At 36.5% G+C, this 21,661-nt stretch overlaps 1 protein-coding gene across 1 annotated transcript in view; it reads right to left on the bottom strand.

The window, feature by feature from the left end:
* The window catches only part of bmpr1ba (bone morphogenetic protein receptor, type IBa), a 64,521-nt gene that overhangs the window by 13,302 nt on the left and 29,558 nt on the right, over window positions 1–21,661 (bottom strand). Inside the window, exon 2 of the mRNA XM_025053252.1 lies at window positions 10,068–10,429. Within this exon, the coding sequence (XP_024909020.1) occupies window positions 10,068–10,167 (100 nt within the window). The 5' untranslated portion in view covers window positions 10,168–10,429. The remainder of the gene's footprint in view (window positions 1–10,067; window positions 10,430–21,661) is intronic.

The raw sequence follows: 21,661 nt of genomic DNA, 5'->3' as shown, positions 1-21,661 counted from the left end.
AGTATTCATATATATACAGCCCTCTTTAGTAGAAACGGGCCAGTTCTGCCTCTTTCCTCCAATACAACAGCCTCATCAATGGCCTGTCAAACATTCCTCCATTATGTCACACTGATGAATGATGCACTAATGAGCCGGTGCCACACACTGGGCTGTCATCTGCCAACTTTATGCTGTGACCTGAGAGTGGGGGCATGTGTGTGCATGTGTGAAGATGAGGATTCCAGTGCTCCCTTTGGAATACATGGAGATGATAAAAAGGTCCTTAAAGTAAGTTTCACAGAGAGGAGCAGGACAGAGGATGAGAAGGACACCAGACACCAGATCATTTCACACATACAGAACAAGCTTATGAGTGGTTAAGGTGGTTTATGGAGTTGATGTTGACTTGACAAAAATATCACCAGATTAACAACAAAAGCCACAGAAGACGGAGCTGGTCAGTGGAATTCAATTCATTAATTATTCAATTAAAATCAATTTTTTGAATATCAGCTAATCCAAATCTACAGTAGACCATATGCCTATATTTATGACAATAACAAAGATACATATTTTGTACATAATTTTTGTCTGTCTAACTCAGTGATTGTGCACCACTGTGCTGTGGCACATTATTCTGACATAAGAGATAGTCAGGTGTACCGTGGGAAAAAAAAATCCAATATCGGTTAATTATCTCATTACTGCTAATAATTTGGTTTTTGTTCATCTATGTGACAGTAAAAGGTGCAACACTTCAACATTCCAACACTTATTCACTAGTTATGTAAGTTATACAGACCTTTTACAGATTTAGCAGCATTTACATTCTGCCACATAATCCTTAGTTTTCAAGATTAGCATTAAAGCTCAGGTTATTATTTCGTGTTTTGCTGATCTCTGATCAGTTCAAAATAAAGCTGATATCACTTGTGACATAACATAAGGATAATAATATCTCTAATACTGTCACCCATCTCCTCTTCAGCTTGAGATGAAATGTTAAAAAAAAGGCCCGGGGGCCAAATGCGGCCCGCCAATCCATTTCATGTGGTCCGCGGGAGCTTAAAAAGCGTTTAGTAAAGTCCATGCAGCAGAGTTTCTTAACCTAAGAAATTAAGTTTTTATAATCAGTCAAATAATAATAATAATAATCAATTGCAGAAACATGTATTAGTCTGTTATGGAGTAGTTACATCTATACCAGTGGTCCCTAACCTTTTTTGTTCCAAGGATTGGTCAGCCAGTACCACCCATTAGTACATACCTGTACCAAGGTGCTGAGCATTGAAGGATCATTACATTTTCAAAATAAAACAACTTTTAGACTCTATTCTGTTTGTATCAGTCTGAATGACTTTTATTTTAAAATATTGCCAGATTATCCTTAAATAAAGAAAGTAAATGGATATGAGTGGATTTTCTTTGAATGAAGTAAATCAGTAAAAATTAAGTACATTTCTTCAATGTGTTCCACTGTGGCCCAGTATCAAATGACCTACAGACTGGTACTGGTCCGCGGACCAGGGATTGGGGCCCCTAATCTATACAGTCTTCCATTTACAACCAGCCCTTCAAATGGAACTGTATTGCTAATGTGGCCCCCAGTGAAAATGAGTTTGACACCCCTGCCCTAGAGTATTGGATTACAATCCAATACACAATCACATAGGTTTGCAGCTATTCATACTTTCGATATGCTATTCCCATGATATCATTATGTGACTCATTGTTCCATCATGGAGGTGGTATGCTAAAAGCAGGCCTATAATCTGGTAAACAGAGACTACAGAGCAAACTGTTGACCATGGAAAGTCACACTAACACACACTGCAGTTAAATGCATGTGTCTATTAATGACTGAAAACAGAGAATCACTGCAGAGTACAATTGACAATTGCCTTGTTTGGATATTCAGAACAACCAAATTGACCACAGATGCATATGCCAATATACTGAGGCTAGCAAAATAATTAACTACATTTTCATTTATTATGTGATCAATGGATTTATTGATTATTAACCCAGGGTTAGGCATTACTAGTACTAGTGTACCTTATAGGTGTAACAGCATACCCAGATCTCACCATTAATTAGTAGTAGTTGGAGTGCTTAAAAACTTTATCATGATCATAGTATCTGCTGACTAACTGCATTTACAGAACTTTTTCAAACATTAATTTTTGCCAATGCAGTGTTTTGTTTTTTTTTCTTGTAAAGAGACATGAGGTTATGTCAGGGATCTGATCTGATCTTATATGTGTTTGTAGGAGTCACAGACAGGATGTTATTTAGTGCCTGGTGTGAACAGTTGTACACTGTACACATACAACTGGATCACTGAGCCTGTATGTTAATACCATGTCTGAACCAGGACCTAATCCTTTGTTGCTAAGCACAGGGTATAGATGTCATGTATACATGTAATTGAATAAATAATGTAGTAAAAAAAAAAAAAAAAAAAAAACCTCCGGTTACAAATTCAACTTCTATTACATTTCACCAAGACACTGAGTTTTCAACCTCAATAATATGAAGATGAATATGAACACAGCAAACAGAATGAGAGCTTTGCAGAAGGGTAAAATGGGTTATTGTTATTCTAATCAGCTGTTCATTTTATAGTTTGTACACAAAAACAAAGTTGTACCTAGCTGAGAACTATGATACCTTATAAAATCAACCAAAATAAGGTGGTTGATGAAAAAAATTAAAAACAAAACAGGAGATAACGAACCTGTTTTGTTAAGTCATCCAGAGGTTAAACAGATAAAAGAGGATATTATTGTGTTATAACAGAGATAGAGAAAACATACCTCAATAATGTAGGCATATTTCTAGTAAGATGAAAGCTACATGTTCTGTGAAATGGCTGAGTGTTAGGTTGATGTGCTCACAAACACTGATCAAAGAAGATGTTTGTGCTTTCTTTAAGCTCTTGTTTACAGTGGACTCACAGTAATCCTGAATTCATATTAACCCAGGTCATGCTGTTTTGGAATTCAGTGTAATTTCAAAGTGATTTGTAGTAGCAGAGATTCTGATAAGGAGCAACAGATACAACTAAACGTCTAGGCAACTTGTTTCTGACCCTGGTATTTTATATCATGTTTTGACTAAAACTGCAAAATAAACTGTGACCTGAAAGATGTTTAATGCATCCACGGAAAACTGAAATGTTCCCACCATTTTAAAATAAGCAAAGAAAATAATGGCTACTCCGTGTAAAACGTAAAAGATTGTCTAGGCTTAAAACATTGCTAGTATTGCTATTATTTAGAGTTTACAAAACACATTAAGATAAACGTTTGTAAATGGACCCTGACATTAATTTATATTAATATTCAAGCCTGAGTCAAAAAGTTGTAAAAAAGGATGCTATAATTTGAAAAGGTCTTTCTGATTTTAAGACATACCAAAACCTGTTTTATCATGATATAGTTATAGCTTTAAGAAGCGAAAACTACAGAGCTACAGAGATTACTGGATATTAGGAGAATATTTGTCAGATCTTTTGATTTCCCCTGTATATGTTCACTCAGTGCTGGTGCAGTTCATTTGAATAATTTGATTCCTGTGTTCTGCCAAGAAGTTTGTGATTCTGTGCCGAGATTTGTTCTGGAGTTTCACAGGTGCTGAGGTACACAGCCAAATACACATGTGGTATGGTTACTATAAATGGGTTCAACCTTGACACTGTGTCATTTTGATACATAACAAATAAAAGAGTGGAAAAGCTGAGAGCCCCACTGGAAACATACTCCCTACCTTGCACAACAAGACACCGAAAACTTTAATTTGTCTGTGAGGTCACTTTAAGTTAAGAAGAGGGGGGAATCAAAACACTCTTTATTAGAGAAGGACAATTCTCACACACGCTTTTAAGATAATTTAAACACAATTATTGTCGGCTAGAACTGGTAAGAACTTATGACACAGATTTGAATAATGGAATTATGAGCAGAGCTGTGTGTGTGTTTACGACAAGGGTGTTAACATTACAGCTGCCATGTGTTTATTTCTCGGAGTTCTGGTCTGTAGCGTCTCAGTCATCTTACTAGACTTAAACACTCTTTTTTGTACATGTACTGCCAGTATGTGCATGTGTGTACAATATGTGGTATGAGAACATGTGGCAGATATTAATGTATGCATCACCAATATGTGAATCATGAGGAGAATGTGAATATTCTGCAACACCCTGGACAAAGAATGCATATTCATCACTGTGTTTGTTTGGAGACATTTATATGGTCTTTAACCCTAAGTGTAGTACTTTTAAAGGATCCATGTGGCTCAAGCATGTACCGAAGAGAGCAATGCAGCTGCACACATCTGCTGTTTACAGTGCAACAAAATGAAAAAAAAAAAAAACTAAAATTACTCCATGACCGTGCATTTACAGGGAAATTTCAGTTGAACATGTCCCTGCATCACTCTGAAATACTTTGTCGAGTACCGTATTTTCCACACTATAAATCGCAGTTAAAAGCCTTTAATTTTCTCAAAAATCGACAGTGTGCCTTATAACCCAATGTGCCTTATGTATTACTTCTGGTTGTGCTTAATGACCTTGAACTGATTTTATAAAGCCAAACCACACAGTGCATTACACATGATGGTACAGAGCTGAAGCACACTGAGAACCAACAATGACGTTTAACTCTGTTATCACAATTAGAAAATGCTCAACAACAATTGTTACTGTATGGATGTGTAACCCAAATCGATGCAACAGCGACTTATGTATGGAAATAGAATAATTGATATTGCACCTTATAATGCGGTGCACCTTATGGTCCCAAAAATACGGTAAGTAGGTAAGTAAGATATCTTCCCTACATATGTGTGAAGCCAAAGAGCTGAAACTAGCAGCTGTAATTCACTGTTTCTTTTTTCATTTTGTTTTTCAAGTAATTTTCTTCCCTCAAGAATTCAGCACCTCTTAGCATCCTAATCAGAGACACAAGGAAAATTTATGTAGCTATCACTGCATATGGTGGTTGTCTTCATTGTAAAGCCATTTGGTTAATGGGTTAACCATCGAGTTAATGATTGGAAAATATCCAGTCAGCTAGTAATTACCAAATATGACAAAATAATGTCATACTATCAAGGCAGAGTAAGAAGAGCTTTACATTAAAAAAAAAAAATATTTATCCCATTATAGCCAATTTTAGTGTGCTTGCTTGCTAACAACAAACAACATAATGTCACTGTCTTTAACTCAAGATCACTGCTGCAATCGTAGCAATCGTAGCAAGTTGTTATACTTTGAAAAAAAAAAGTTTTTTTTTAAGCCTTATAGTTTGATTTCTGTGACACGGTATATTTCAAGGTTCAAGGTTTTTTTTATTTGCCATTTGTGCATAAACAAACAGTCCAGGCACATTGGAAATCTTGTGTGGGCTCTCATAGTAAACAGTTTAAAGTAGATAGTAGACATTTCTGTAATATTAGTAAAATATTTTAAACTTTTCACACAATTCTGTATTGTTTTTTTTTCATTTAAATGGTTGAAATAGTTTTACAGACCTGATTAGATCTTAAATATGTGAAATCATGCTCCTTTTAACAGAAATAAAAATTACATGACTGATGGTGTGTGTGTCTGTGTGTGTGCACGCAGAATAGAGGCGTAGTGAGGCTGTGGAGGGGAGAGCATGGAAAACCCTAATCTCCTACAGTCCCATTGCATCAAGTCTCCTGACAAGCAGCTTTAGTCTGTTGTTCTGCCCCTCACCTGTTATCTGTCCATCACTGTACTGTGCAGACAGAAATGTGTTGAGCTCTAAGAACACAATAGTCACACTGCTAGATCTGTGCTATCCAACTTGACAATCCCTCACATTATAGCAGAAAATTCTTCCTTAGCACACTAGCGGAAACTGGTATATTCTGTTGAATAGTATGATATAGCATGATATGGTATGGTATGGTATGGTATGGTATGGTATGGTATGAAACACTGTGAACTTTGGATTATATGTTGCATTATAGTCACATCTTTAAAAAATGTGTTAAAGATCCAGTTGTCTTTTTAAAAATGTCTTTCTCAATTGTACAGTAGCAGGGTTTAATTGTCAAGTGTAGTGCCCTCTTGTGGGGTACAGAAAAAAAACTTTCCTCTGTGAACCTCAATTTTTCATTAAATCACAGTTGACAATAACACAACATCACATGAGAGCTGCCTTGTCTGCTTGTAGGAAAAGACATCTTTCAAACCTCAAATTACCCAGCAGGTGTTTAGTACTTTAACTCGTAGATGTGATTTTGCCAAAATAACAAAAAACAAAAGAATCAACAGAAGACTGAAAGACATGGCGCATTGCAGCACTTTAACTGAACAATAACAACCAACACTTGAGTCAGTGGGATTATTTCTGCTAAAAAACCTTGACGTTTCTTTACTGTCAAAACAAAACTTTAAATTCTGTGTAGATCAACATTGTCTCATTGGTGACTTGTGACAAAAGGAAAGCAACTGGCAGAGCTTTGACTGTGAGAACTGATACAGTGGTGCTTATTTCCACCAAGGACAATGAAATGTAAGCTATCGTGCTCACTCTTCATTTCCCAGAACTCACAGGCTACAGCCTGGTTTAGTTGGAAAGGTCATTAAAAAACCACTTAGTGTGTGTATTATTTTCTTGAGGAATAATGAAAATAGTGTCCTTCATAGTTTACAAAGTACAACCACCTAGACATGCTGCAGGTCAAACTGTCTCTTGTGTGCAGACAATGTAGTCGTCTACAGCTACAACCATCTTTACTATTTTTTTTCACCTGTGGCTACTAGTCCAGAAATATTAGCCAACCAAAAAGAGGCTACTATATTCAGTAATCTATCAGGTGTCCTGCAACCGTAATTAGGAACAGGATGGCGTGAGAGAAGAAATGGATAACAATAAAGTGTAGACAGATAATATTTTTCTACACTATATGGCATATTTTTTTGTCTATTTACCTGTAAAATTTATTTTCTACAAAACAAATATTTTTGTGGCTGAGTCACTGCTGAATCAATTACCTTGACAATCAATCATCCATTTGTCATCAAATCAATAGGGCTGTTGGTGCTCCAATCAATCATCTATGTGTGTCAACCAACGAAAGCTGTTGCTAACAAGTCTTGGGCAAAGTTTTATTTTAATACAGTTGCATTAGTTTGCGACAGCTCACCGTGAAAACACAATTCATCTGGTAGCAGCCAACACAAACACAGTATGTAAGTAAAAACCTGACTGATAAAGGACACGAGACACTCATACACTTACATGTCAGGTTACAGTTACAGGTCAGTGAGGCTTTATTTGACGGCTGTTAGGAAACTGAGCTTGTTCCCAGTGAAATGTATCCTTTCGATCAAAACAACAGACTAATAAGTAAACAGAGAAGCAGGTAACTGTTTCTGATTTAATATCCATTGTAAAAGACTACAGATTGTCAAGACCAGTCATAAGTTGAATGACAATTGTCATGAAACCTTTTCACACCTGTATAAAAAACATTAATAAACAAGCCTGTGAATACTGCTGGCCAGTGAAAAACGAGAAATAAAAAGAGTTTTTGACCATGAAAAAAAAAATCAACAGTCATGTGTCTGAGTCGTCCTGCATCGCACCTTACACCGACAATACGAAAACACAACGTAGAGTCTCCGGTTGTTGGGAGGCACAATGCAACGTTGCACGGAATATGGGTTACACAACTATACTGTAACAATTGTTGTTGAGCATCTTCTAATTGTGATAACAGAGTTAAACGTCATTGTTGGCTCCCACTGTGCTTCAGTTCTGTACCATGCGTGATGAGCTGTGTGGTTTGGCTTTATAAAATCGGTGCAAGGTCATTAAGCACAACCAGAAGTAATACATAAGGCGCCCCAGGTTATAAGGCGCACTGTTGATTTTTGAGAAAATTAAAGGCTTTTAAGTGCGCCTTATAGTGTATATATATATATATATATTTATATATTTATCTTATTTTAGGTTAACACTTTTATACAGACGATCAACCAATGAGCTCTATTACTATTACAACCTTAGTCAACAATAACATAAAATAGTGATGGCTTAAAGTATATTGTTACATCCCAAATGATGTAATGATTTATGTTTTTCATACATTAAATACAGAAATAGACTGTTGAAATAATTAGTTAAAAATATAGTATACTAAGGTAGATTATAGTATAGTATATAGTATAGTAAATATATGACAACTTTAACTTCAGGTTAACTTTAAGAGCCTGATTTTCTATATGCTATCATATTTTAAAGCAGATTTAATCTTTTTCTGATAGGTAAAAAATGTCAAATTAATCTACGTCGATGATGATCAACTTTTCCTAGATTATTTTACTATGCTTAGTATAAGGAGTAAATGTGAAATGATAGCCTGGGTGTCAGCAGCAAGTTTATTTTACTGTATATATCATATCTCATTCAGACACACACTTGTTTGCATATACACTGCCTCAGAATTGAGAGCGAGAGACTGAAATATTGTTTTCTCTCTCTCTCTCTCTCTCTCTCCATCACAATACGTCTCACACATGCTGTCTCCCTGTGCTGTCCATTCTCAGTCTCTGCTGGATTTTCTCTGTGATCTTAGACCAAACACTGTCTCGCAGCAACAAGTGCTACTAAGCACTCATACAACTATGTACGAGTGCTAAGAAGTCATACATTTATGTTAATTAAGCCATACAAAAACATGTCAAAAACATACAAAAACATATTAAACATGCCCTTATTATTTTTTGTTTGGAAAGGGTGAGAGAAATACAACAGAATTGAACGGATCCAGTGCTTAACGCATTATCATAGAAGGACATTTTGTGTCTGATGTGACCCAAGTGGGAAAAACATGGTGCAAGGTGTGAAGTGTAAATTCCTAGTTATGTGGAATTCCCCACCTTTTAGACTAAACAGCTGTTTTTTTAAAAAAAACTAAGACAAAGCTGTTAAGACATCAGGCACCAAAAGGTAACAAAGGGGGCAACTCAGCATGGATTCCATAAGAAAGCCGATTCAACAGATGACAATGAATGGAAAGATGGACGAGAAAATGGGGGTGACATGCAGCCAGAGGTTACAGGACAACCTCAACACATAACACACCAAGTATGAGCCTTTTCTGGCTTCACTTCAGGCCTCCCAGCTGAAACAATCTCCCATGACTTTAAATAGATGAACAACAAAGGGGGAAAGGAGAAAAGTATGCACAGACTCATCACTCAGAAGAAACACTACACTAATGTAATGTGTAGTGTAACTTTAACACACACGTCAATTTATATTTCTCCAGCCTCAACAGGTGTTCTTTCGATGACCAGCTACACAAATGTGATTAAAGTGATGTGTGGGAGAAAATCACAGGCACAAACCTGGAATGACACACAGCACCAAACATAACGGACCAATAAATCTGACACATTCTCTCTCCCAACACCTCACCAATCACACTCCAAACACCAAACATGGTCACAGACAAAGAGGCTAACAGTAACAGTGTCAACCCATGACAATATACTGAGTCCACCAGTCTGTTTAAAGAAAACATTACAAAGTCACACAGAGTGAAGATGAGTCGCTGTTAACCTGGAAAACGGGTGCACCAAGTGATGAAATGATGATAAAGCCTTTGGTATTTAAGTACAAGCCATTACTCCTTGCAATAATTTATTATTTTACATACAATTCCTGCTAATACATAAATGTAGTATATTTCCATTTTTGTTAAAAAAGGAAGAAAATTAATTTGAATTATTCTCTAAAGTTGAAAAAATCATACATCACACAAGCTTAAAACTATGTCATTGCCAATGAATCATCTATAATCCTCCAATTTTCACATCAACAGTTGCATAAAAGCTTTACTGCGGATTTCAAATTCTGTGCGTTCGGTGTGAGCACAAACCTCAGAGTGCATGAAATAGACGCACAACAACTCACTGCTGCACATTTAACTTTGAAACCACATTCGTACATGTAAGACTTTACAATCAAGTGGCATAAAAAACAGCAATAATTAGAGTGAGCAGGAGTAAAAAAAAGAAAAAAAAAGGTGCAGTTACTCACCATGTGTTTGCATGTGAAGAGAAAACAGTCCCAGCAATAGCAGAGGACTGCGGTTCCAGAGACAGAGGCAGAGCTTCAGCCTTTCTCCCTGCACTGGCATGGTAGAGTCTGCTGCTCCACTCCGCTCCTCTCTTTAGTAGAAACACAAAACAGGATCCACCTCTCCCACACTGCCACGCTCTCACCGAGTGTGTGTATATATGTGTCAGAGGGAGAGAGAGAGATGAGTGGGGGGGGGGTGGTCGTTCTAAGGCATACAACTCCTCTGTGTGTGTGAGCGCCCACTGTATCTCGAAAAAGTCCACACCACACTTCACACACCAGCAGCAGAAGCAGAAGCAGTTGAGTGTCCTCCAAATCCTCTGACAGTAACAGTCCAGCCGAGAGAGAAAGAGAGAAAGAGAGATAGGAGTTTACATCACTTGCCTCGTAGGGAGGGCTGGTACCCTCCCCAGACACATACATACACACACACAGACAGAGCTTGGCTTGAAGGACTTGGTGAACAGTAGACAAGGCAGAAAAAAAGGAGTGAGAGAAGATTATTGAAAACAATCTTTGGGATTGTTACCTTTGATCACATCACAAATCATTTTCTCCAACTTTGACATTTCTCCTTCAGAATGTATAACATAAGAAAAAGCAGCACAGTGATGTTGTGCCGAATCCCACTTAGTGTCTACAATAATCTAAAATTGTAGCCAAAAACTTATAATCAGGACAATGCCAGGTATCATTCTTCAAAAATATCAAAAAGGTGTAGCTGCCAAGACATGTAAAGTATTAGTTTCCTTGACCTACTGGCTGGCAGTCCAGATCTGTCTCATGTTGTCTGACATCTGGCACATTAACCGAAAAGCTACGGGGCAACATTTTTCTAGCAGTTTGCATACAATTTTAAATTTGACCTTAAAGAATAGGACATGAACCTATCTGTAGCAAGAGTCTCAGCAGTCTTACTGAGCACAGGGCAGACAGTAAGTTTGCAGCTGACAAGTTGATTGACTCAATTGTTAAATGGGATGTTGTCCTGATCAATATTAAGGAGAAGGGCTTCACTGATGTTTTAAAAGAAACTTTTGACACGTTCTACAAGTCATCGTAAAGATACCCAGTAGATACCCTGTGATTATTATCTTACTGTTACTGAAATTTTTTTTTTTGAAAAAGTTATTTAAAAGTTGAAAAATTATAACCAGTATTTATTAAACACAGTATAAACAGTATTTATTAAGTTAAAAGTTATTTAAAAGTTATTTAAAAGTTATTTAGGAATGTTATTTATACCAATTAATAATGATGAATAATAATAACACTTCCAATTACTACTGATTAACTGCGATCAATCACCAGCAATAGTGGGATTAATTAGATGACACATTTTAATGGATTCACTGGATTCATAGCCCTTATTTATATTGTATAATTAAAATTTTATTACATATGTACTTACGTGTTTTAGGTTTTATTTGATTTAAGTTAGTTAGTATATGGTTGTTTTTGGTATTTGTTGTCATCTGCTAATCTAATTTCATACACCTGATTCCTGTGTTTTGCAATGACAATAGAAGGTGTTAAATTCTATTCTACTCCATTCTATTTAGCAATTTAGAGGGAAGTTCCCTTATCAGAGAAGTAGCCCACAGCATGAAGGCCAGATTAAATGACTGTTACCATGTCCTCACTACCCGCATTTACTGTCAGAGCAATCAAAAGTACGGTCAACTTTCACTATACATGCTACACAAGGAGCATGTATAGGCCAGCTATTCTTTTAAATTGAAAATACTGACTCTTGTCATAACTGTATAACATTGCTGAAAGGTGTTTAATAAATACTGGTCAGTGCTGTAATAACCAGTCACAGTTATTCATTATTTTGTGTTTTCTTTTTACTTATGAGATGAGAGTTTTAAGACATTAAATGCTTAGCTAACTGAATTACAAACAAGATGCTTAACTTCAAAATAGTAACTAACGCCTTCATGGAAGACCTTTTGACTTAGTGGTATGCTGCTCATAAATCATATAGCTTCGAGAGACACTTGAAAGAAGCAGTTATAGATCTGCCCTGCCTGGAGCTTTTACGCTAATAAATTAATGGACTCATACACTTGGAGAGACCATTTCCTTTTAGAGCTATCCCTATGCCTTTAGGCATTTACTGTAGACAAAACCCAATGTGTATTCTGAGAAGACTTCTGTGACTAGCATTACAGGTCTGAAAGCAAAGATTGAGCAGTTATTCTACTATACGACTGAACACTTAATTCATTTTGAAATTGAGAAGTCTGGGCCAAGTTTGAGTATGCGCGTGTGTGTTATGGTCATTCATTGGTCATTTTTTGATTAACTCACCATAAAAGTCAGTTTTGTTATGGATATGTCTGACCCAAACAATAAATATGTAGATTTAGATTTAGTTTTTAAACAAAAGAAGAAAAAAAAATATAAAAACTTAAACATGACTCTTGAACAGTAAAATGAACGAGTCGTGAACGAATCTTGAACTAATCATTTCATTCGTTTTACAGCAGGTGGCGCTTTAGCCCTATTGTGGGCGTTGTAAAGAAGGCTGCGGTTCTCCGACACTAAATACTGAAGGCAACATGGTTTGCTTCCGCTGACAAAGTCTACAAAGTACACAAAATGCCATAAGCAATTAAAACCATGTGAAAACGTAAGAAAGAAAAACACACCACAATGTGAAGATGAATGAGAGCAAAAGAGACCCGAGCTCTCTGTCACGTAAAACAAATCTGCGAGAACGAAGCGAAAGATTAGTTCACAGAGAGTGATTCGTTCACAGCGAAAGATTAGTTCATAGCAAAAAATTAGTTCACAGAGAGTGATTAGTTCGCAGAGAGTGATTAGTTTACAATGAAACATTAGTTCGCAGAGAGTGATTTGTTCGCAGTGAGTGATTAGTTGCAGCGAGTGATTAGTTCACAGAGAGTGATTCGTTTGCAATGAGTGATTAGTTCGCAATGAAAGATTAGTTCACAGAGAGTGATTAGTTCGCAGCGAGTGATTAGTTCGCAGTGAGTGATTAATTTGCAATGAGTGATTAGTTCGCAGTGAAAGATTAGTTCGCAGAGAGTTATTTGTGAGTGATTCGTGAGTTCAACATGAACAAATCTTTCATGTGACTCGGGAAATCACTTGCGAAGGACACATCACTATTAAACATCCTAAAGTCCCTTTTTTCAGTTCTCACTGCTACAATTCCTGAATTTCTTCTGTCCTTCCCCCTCTTCCTCATTCGTATTTCTTATCCACACTTTTTTTGCCCCACTCCCATCCTCCAGTGAACTAAAATGTCATTTCAAGCATGTCTAACCATGGGAAGCCTTTTAAAAATTGTGACAGCATTTGCCCCCAATCCTCACTGCTGTGAAGTTTGTATGTGTGTGTGTGTGTGAAAGAAAGAGAGAGAGTAAAAAAAAAAAAGAGACAGACAATGGCCGAGGCCACCACAAGCAACAGTAAAGCAGCAAAATGTGAGAAAACAAAATGGAGAAAAGTTTTCTGTTGGATGAGGAGTTATTTATTTCATAATAAATAGAAATATGAATTCACAAAACTAGAAGCAGAGGGCAGAGGGAATCATCGCAAATTGCTTATAGAGATGGATGGCAGTTGACTAATACTTAAAAATAAATTATTGATATAGGCAAAAAGAGAAAGTTTTGCCAGCATCATGCAGGTATGAAGAATTGGGCAGATTTCATCTATGAACTGGAAAATTTAAAAAATAGAAGAAAAAGAAGATGTTTTTATGACAAAATATTATTTGAGTGTATCAAATAAAAATTAGATTATCTGAAATTTCAAAAACAATGGAAGGTTGTTCATAAAATTTAAGTGAAAAAATTAAATTATTCCATTTGCTTTGTATAATTTTTGATTTTCTTAAACATGTGTATAACTTTGTGTATGACCCGAACTGTGGGTAAAACAAGCTTGCGGTTTTATCAAGTGGAAGAGAAACATCCCATCTGTTTTCTTCTTAATGAATCTTTTGACACTTTTTAACCTGATCAACATGAAATCCATCAGAGAACAAAAATACTGTGTTGTATTACTTCAGTAAAGTAAGGTGGTGAAAACACAGGACAGCATGAGGCCAGGTGTAACAAAAGGATTCGGCTTTTCTTTTCTGTAAAATTAACAAAGCAACTTCCTTAAGCCCAGGGCGGTTCATGACGGTGTTTGCTGCTTAACAGTTTTTGTGTTGGTCTTCCATCTGTAGAGGATTTAATGCCTATCTTTCCTTTTCCTTTCACATTGATCCCTACAATTGATGTGCAAATTGGCGAACAGACAGGGGGATTAACCCTATTTTAGAGAAACACCCCTGTGGCACAGCAGCATATCTGCTAAAACCCATCCATTCACTTTATTGTGTCTTTAAACTAACAAGTTGTTTAACATAATCAGCTTTAAATCTGTCCTTTTACACAAAGAAAGCTTGTTATTTACATCACAATCCTTTCTGCCCTGACAATCTGTGGGGAGGAAAAAGAGGAGAAAGAGAACATGTGAATGAATGGAAGTTGTGTCATTTGGGTAAAGCACTAAGGGATTTAAAGGATTCTTTTTCTTGAGTGAAAAATAATGGAATAATGGTGGAAAATAGTTTAATTAAAATAGAGAATAGGAGAAGCAGGGTGGTAAAACAAAGGGTCATCATGAATAACACAGCAAAATTATTATCATCACAAAAACAGTGTTTCAGCCATTGATGCTGTCAAGTGAAGAAACATGATGGTAAAAGAAAACTCAATATATATATATATATATATATATATATATATATATATATATATATATATATATATATATATATATATATATATATATATATATATATATATATATATATATAAGCAGCCAATTAATAAAATTAATTTATTAACTTTTTGGTTCAATTGAATTGAATATCAAACCATTAACTCTGTACCATATTAAAAGTACTTGAATGTAACATAAACAATGGCATTTAAACAATACTTGAAATACTTCAGCCAATTCATTAACTGACAATGGAGTAAAGGGTAAAAATTTAATTTCTTTGATTTACGTAGTCAGGCTGTATGCTTACAGATGATGAGGTTAAAAAACATGACACCTTAGAAAACACATAGGCTAAGATCAAACACACAGAGAGAGAGAGAGAGAGAGAGCAAGAGAGGTAGGTGTCAAGCCATTTAAACCTAAATAAGATCTAATGATAGACCAGGAATGATTTTGACAGCTTGTTATTGTCACTGTAAAACCACTCACTGTATCACTTTACAACCACCATAAAAACCACCATTGACAGGCATAGGTGCGGTTAGGGCAAGGACAGAGAATAATCGGAAATCCCCTTTGTAATTATGATATCATAAATATTTCAATTACTGTCAATCCCTCGGTCATAAAGTTAAAAGGTATCACTATTTTTCTTCAGGCACTTTGGCAAATGCATTACCTAATTTTAACTTCACAATAAAGGACTCAAATAAATGCTCACATTTATTTAATTTAAATGAAGTGTAATGTTAACGTATGGCTTCAAGTTTTAGTGACAAAAGCTGGGTAATAATTGTACATACATAAGGTAACACTTTTTTTGTTTTTGCAACAGAGCCAAAATCAATTTGGATTCCCCCCCGCCACACCATGTGAGAAATAGGGAGTTAGGATTGTTAAAGAAGAAGATGTTTGTCCAAATGGGTGGAATGTTAAAAATGTCCTGCCCAGAGGAAAGAGGAGCTGTGTGGCTACTACTTCCAGTGTGGGAGCTGAAGATGTCACCGGCTTTATGAGATCTATCTGAGCCTACTTTTCTGTTTGATCAATTTGCAGCAGCTTTACAAAAAAAACCCAAACAAAAAACCTGTTATTTAAGTGACTAACATCTTTGGTTGGTTACATTTAAAATAAATTCTGCTCAAGGAAGTCCAGTGTTTAGAACATATATTTAAAAATAAATGTAATTAATGTTTCTAAACTATTTTTTATGTCCTTTCTTTAGTGTCAATTTAAAATTGGCCGACAAATGTAATGCCACAGAGAGTGCCTCAAAGGTTCACTGGTCTAACCAGCTGCAGAGGTGCACGCGTGTGTGAAGAAGTAAAAAAGAGGGAAGAGACTGATTTTGAATCATTTTAATCTCTCCCTGCAGCAGCTTGAAGGAATAGTCTTTCTCACTAAAACAAATTAGCTTCACTCTGTGCATGAAGTTGCTAAAAAAATGACAGGAAGGTAAATGGGGACAGATTAAACATTTAAAAGTAGTGAACGAAATCATACAACGTTCATTAAGGTAACAGCAGAGCTCAATAAAACGGTTGAGTTGCTGTTGCTAGTCCCTATTCACTGTTGTTTTCTCCTGCCGTTCCTTTCTCTATCTAACACACGCTCACACCTGCCAAACACTAAACACTATTACAATAATGAATGAAAAACAAAGAAGAGGATAAGGCACAGTAGAGGAGAGACGGAAAGAGGAGAAGAGAGGACAGAAGATGAGAGAAGAGGAGAGGAAATAAAAAGTGAGAAGAGGTAATGACAGGAGAGAAAAAGGGAGGATGCGACAGTTGTTGTTCTCAGTGAAGTTTTAGTTTAAACTGAACGAAAATGATTAATAAAGTTTATCTATCTATCTATCTAACTATCTATCTATCTATCTATCTATCTATCTATCTAACAAAAAGACGTAAAAAAAACTAAGCTCTGTAATCATGTGACATTTAGTACACCTGATTAGTTCAAGATCAGCATGAAGGTGACTTTATTCTTTTGTTTTAAGGTTGTTTTTTTATTTTGGATTGAAATAAAAATAAACTGTGGTACACCGTATTACATACATTCTTGTTGCTGAGACTTAATTAAAGTTGCAGTATTAAATATATGCATCATATTTAAAATTATATCATATTTGTCATGTTCTTTGCATCTCCATTGAAGTAGTGGACCTGTAAACAACATAGTGAGTAGTAACCCCTAAGAAAAGTTTAATTAACTAAATAACTTTTTTCTTAATATTATTTAGTGCTATCAGTGACATTGAATCTTTGTCTACTACCATAATAAGATGCTTTCCCAAACAATGATTTTCATGCATCTTTGTTGACCTCTCACAGAACATGTTGGACTGAGGCTGTATTGGATGGGAGGAGGTGATGGGAGCAAAGCCTGGTGTCAGATTGGTGTTGTAGGGGCATGAGGGTCTACAAGGGGTGAGTGGTGCAGTGGGATAAGAGAGTTGGGAGTTAATGCACACGTCAGGCCCTTTTCACACTGCATAAACAAAGAGATTGCAGTGAGAAGGGGCTGGGAGCCTCTAACAAGCAGAGGGAAAACACACTAATTTGGAGATGGACACAGTCGCACAAGCATAAAGCACTGAAACACACATACACACACACACAAAGATAAGAGTAAAAATTGAAATTAAACACAAACAAAATCCAAATGCTGCTGGAAACACATGCACAATCCCAGTGAATATACAAACACAATAACGCCACACACAAAACTAACTAGAGGCATCACAATATAGTGGCGCCACCTATCTCCTCTTCACTAATTACTGAGCTCTGAGCTGCAACGAGGTGGCAATTAGTAAAGAAAAGAAAGAGTCTGAAAGGGGGAGAAAAACGGATGATGGGGGAATGGGTAAAGAGTTATAGAAAGTAGGAAAATACATTTGGAGAGAGAGAGAGAAGAGTAAAACAAAAACTAAACAGATTGCTGTTTAAAATGAAAGAGATGAAATTGTTCCAAGGGCAGCCTGTTGCAGCAGATCTGCTGTCAACATTTTTCAATTTTCAAGAAGTGTGGGGTCAATCTAGGTCAAATAAAAATTATTATTATTAAAAGCTTGTGGAGGAAAATGTTTAAGCAACTTTGATTGTGTGTCTAAACACAGTTGGACAATTTAAATTGTTACTTTTTAGTGGAGATGCACCGGTGATCGATTTTGACTCTGATGTTCTTCCAGTTTTGTAGTCGGTCATATTGCAAATCTAATCTGTGTTGGACCTGTAGAGAGGCTCAAACTTAACTTGTCACTAATGGAAAGTACTTCACTATGAGCCATGGTAGCCCAAGCCTGCTATCCATAATACATGTAACAGTAAGATGAGGGAGTCACCAGGAAGTCAATCTGAACAACAAACCTGATCTGACACTTAAAACACCGTCATCCCGCAGACCACGCCCAGAAACAAAAGGCTAACAACAGGACAACTAGGTTTATTTTTAAAACATTGATTAGCTGAGCGGTATCCAGTCGCAGTTTATGCTATGCTAACAGCCTTACACCTTACAATTGGGCTTCCAACAACTCCTCAGAAAACTACAAGGAGTTAAAAGACAATATGGAGGAAAGTGTTTTTCCCTGAGATGCATCTCTATCTCCTGTTTGTGTTGCTGTTTCCATCTATCACAGTTCCTCATCACTGTGACTGTTTCCTTCTGTCAATCCTTGTTTCCTGTTTCTGCCTTCCAAATACTTGCACACATATTCCTTTGTTTGCCACCTGATAACAGGCAGTCATTCATGTTGCCTCTCGACCGCCTTAACCTCTGAACCCTGAAACCCAAATACGGAACAAAACGAGCAGTCTTGCTTTTGCTGGTCGTAAATCACTTATGCACAACATATGCACTATGTCTATGCTTCAAGACTAACAATATTAGCACAGCTGATCCAGAAAACAGACTAAAAAATTTACGTTTGATACTTTTTGGTAATACAGATTACTTTTAAAATTGACTCTCATAACCAAAGTAAATATGCAAGTAAATATAGAGAGTATTTAAATATAATTTGAATATTGTATTTTTCAATATTGTCTTGCGTTGTACAGTGGAACCTCGAGATATGAGCATCATTTGTTCCAGGACCAAGCTCGTAACTCGCAGTGCTTGTATCTCAAATCATTTTTTCCCACAAGAAATAACAGAAAAAACATGAATCCGTTCCGGCCCTCTAAAAAACTCCCTTATTAACAATGGAAAAAAATATGTTTTTAATTGCTATAGAGACATTCACACAAAAAAATATGTAGTATATAAGGATTCCTGTGATATAAATTAAAATGTGTTTTTAATTATGAGTTCTCACCTTCAAGACAGACAATACAATAGAGTATGTATGGAAGAGGAGCGTAGAGAAGAGAGTTGGCCCAGACGTAGACACTTGATTCCGTAGCGTACTTTACTAACTTGGAATTAACTTAACTTAAATTAAGCTTTTTTTTTCAACTTTAGGATGGTACGTATCGTGGATGTAGTGCGATCATACGTGTGCTCGATCACTCACACGGGCACAACGCTCATATTTATTGACTCACCATCCTTACTACTCACTTTCTTTGGACTCATCGCTAATATGAGGAATAATGCACAAAATAGAGAGAAAATCACAGAAGTGATGCTTACGGGAGTCGCCGAACACATTAAGTGAGGCGGTGTGGGCTGCTCCGAGTGCTCGGCCACCTAGCATCGGCATCTGTAAGCATGCTCGTATCTCAAATCTTTACTCGTATGTCGAAGCAAAAATGTACTCAAAGGCTTGCTTGTATCTCGAAATACTGGTATGTCGAGGCGCTCCTATAACCAGGTTCCACTGTATATTATTATTATTATTATTATTATTATTATTCATTTCATACATTTACAAAGTATTTTTTATTTAAATTCAGTGTATTGATATATTAAGATGAAGGTCAGCAGGGATATTACAGCACTAAGTAAAATGAAAAAAAAAATTAACCTTTGTGCAATTTTGTTTACTATTTTATTATAATGTGGTATAATGGTATGATTGAAAAAAATAATTTAGATATTTTGCAATATCTGCAAAAATAATGATAAAGTAAATAAATGATAAATAACTGATTCAGTCAAATAAATAGCTTATACACAAGGCATGCCATACACACATTACTCAGGAGTTTGGTCTTTACATCTAACTGAAAAAGCCATTCATGATTAACTAATCTCTAGAACTCTACAAATCTGTCCCCAAATGTAGCCCATGACAGACATGACATACACACACACACACTGGGCAGGTGTGGGGTCAGCCTTAGGGTCAGCAGCCTCGGTCCAGCTCCCAAATATAGAGCATCCACTCTTCTGGGATTCTCTAATTCACAGTCGGTTCTCATGTAACCACCAAGAAGCCTTTATGTTCTAAGGGAAAGACACATACCTGACAAACAAAACACACATTCATTTACAGTAACCTGCACCAACACAATTGTAAACACTGATGTGACACATTAGCATGACATAACATTACTGATAATGTTACATTTGGGTAAACACAGTATTGGTCCTCCTCTAACTTTAACCTACTCACAGTTCAATCTTCTGCTTTATGGTCAACCATGAGAACTACTGGCCCTGACAAGGTCCAGGAGTTACCTTTACATGTCATTAAGATCTCTATCACTGCTATCTGAAAACACAAAAGCTCATTTCCTCTCTCAACCTCCCCTTTACCACAACCCTTCGCCTAAACCAATTATTTTTGTTTCTCTCCTTCTGTTTCTCCTACTTACATGCCTCCCACCATCTCTCCCTCTCTATCTGCTGTAAGACACCATTCACAGTATCTATTCAAAGTGTAACAGAGGATCTCCTCAATGGCTGAAACTGAAGACTGACACTCTGACCTATGATCCTCAAGCAAACGACTCTGACACGTAGACGCATGCTCTTATGTGCATGTGTGCATGCAGTTGTTCCAAGACAAAACTGCATACTAGCTGTGTGGTCAACGTAAGCAACAATCTATACTTGCCCGCAGCAAGGGCAGATAACACCCAAAATACTGTTACACCAAGGCCATGGGCTGCATGCACAAAACAAGTTTGATATAAAACAAGATGTGAAGAAGAAAAGGTTTCCACAGCAGTGGTAGAGTGCACTGTGAGCTTTAACACCATACACCCTTTCTGTTACAAATGTAACCTGGGATCTGGGGACTAGATGTTATCAAACACAGATTCTTCTAGTTGCAAGTAGGGCATCCCACCACTGCATCACTGGCCATGTGATGTGGCCAACTGTGTAATGTGATATGACCCACTGGTAAATTAGCTTGTCTAACCTCGTACATGCTTCCGTTAAAATGACTTCTAAATAAGTAAACCAATCAAGTTCATTTGTTTAGTTGTTGTCTTTCGAATGTATTTTCCAAGTTACAGATTTTAGTTCTATTTTCTTTTTTATAAGGAGCAACCTTGAAAATTAGATTCAGTATTTAAAGCATGGACATCACAGATAGAGTACAAATATATGTGAATATCACCGCTCAAAAAAATAAAGGGAACACTTGAAACAACACAATGTAACTTTAAGTCAACCACACTGTGAAATCGGACTGTCCACTTAGGAAGCAACACTGATTGACAATCAATTTCACATGCTGTTGTGCAAATGGAATAAACAACAGGTGGAAATTATAGGCAATTGGCAAGAGACCCACAATACAGGAGTGGTTCTGCAGGTGGTGACCACAGACCACTTCTCAGTTCCGATGCTTTCTGGCTGATGTTTTGGTCACTTTTGAATGCTGGCGGTGCTCA

This window comes from Cynoglossus semilaevis, chromosome Z (assembly GCF_000523025.1).
Source record: "Cynoglossus semilaevis isolate Cse_v1.0 chromosome Z, Cse_v1.0, whole genome shotgun sequence".
In the NCBI taxonomy this organism is placed as follows: domain Eukaryota; kingdom Metazoa; phylum Chordata; class Actinopteri; order Pleuronectiformes; family Cynoglossidae; genus Cynoglossus; species Cynoglossus semilaevis.
Note: the sequence above shows the minus strand (reverse complement) of the source record. Positions and strands in the feature narration are given on the sequence as shown.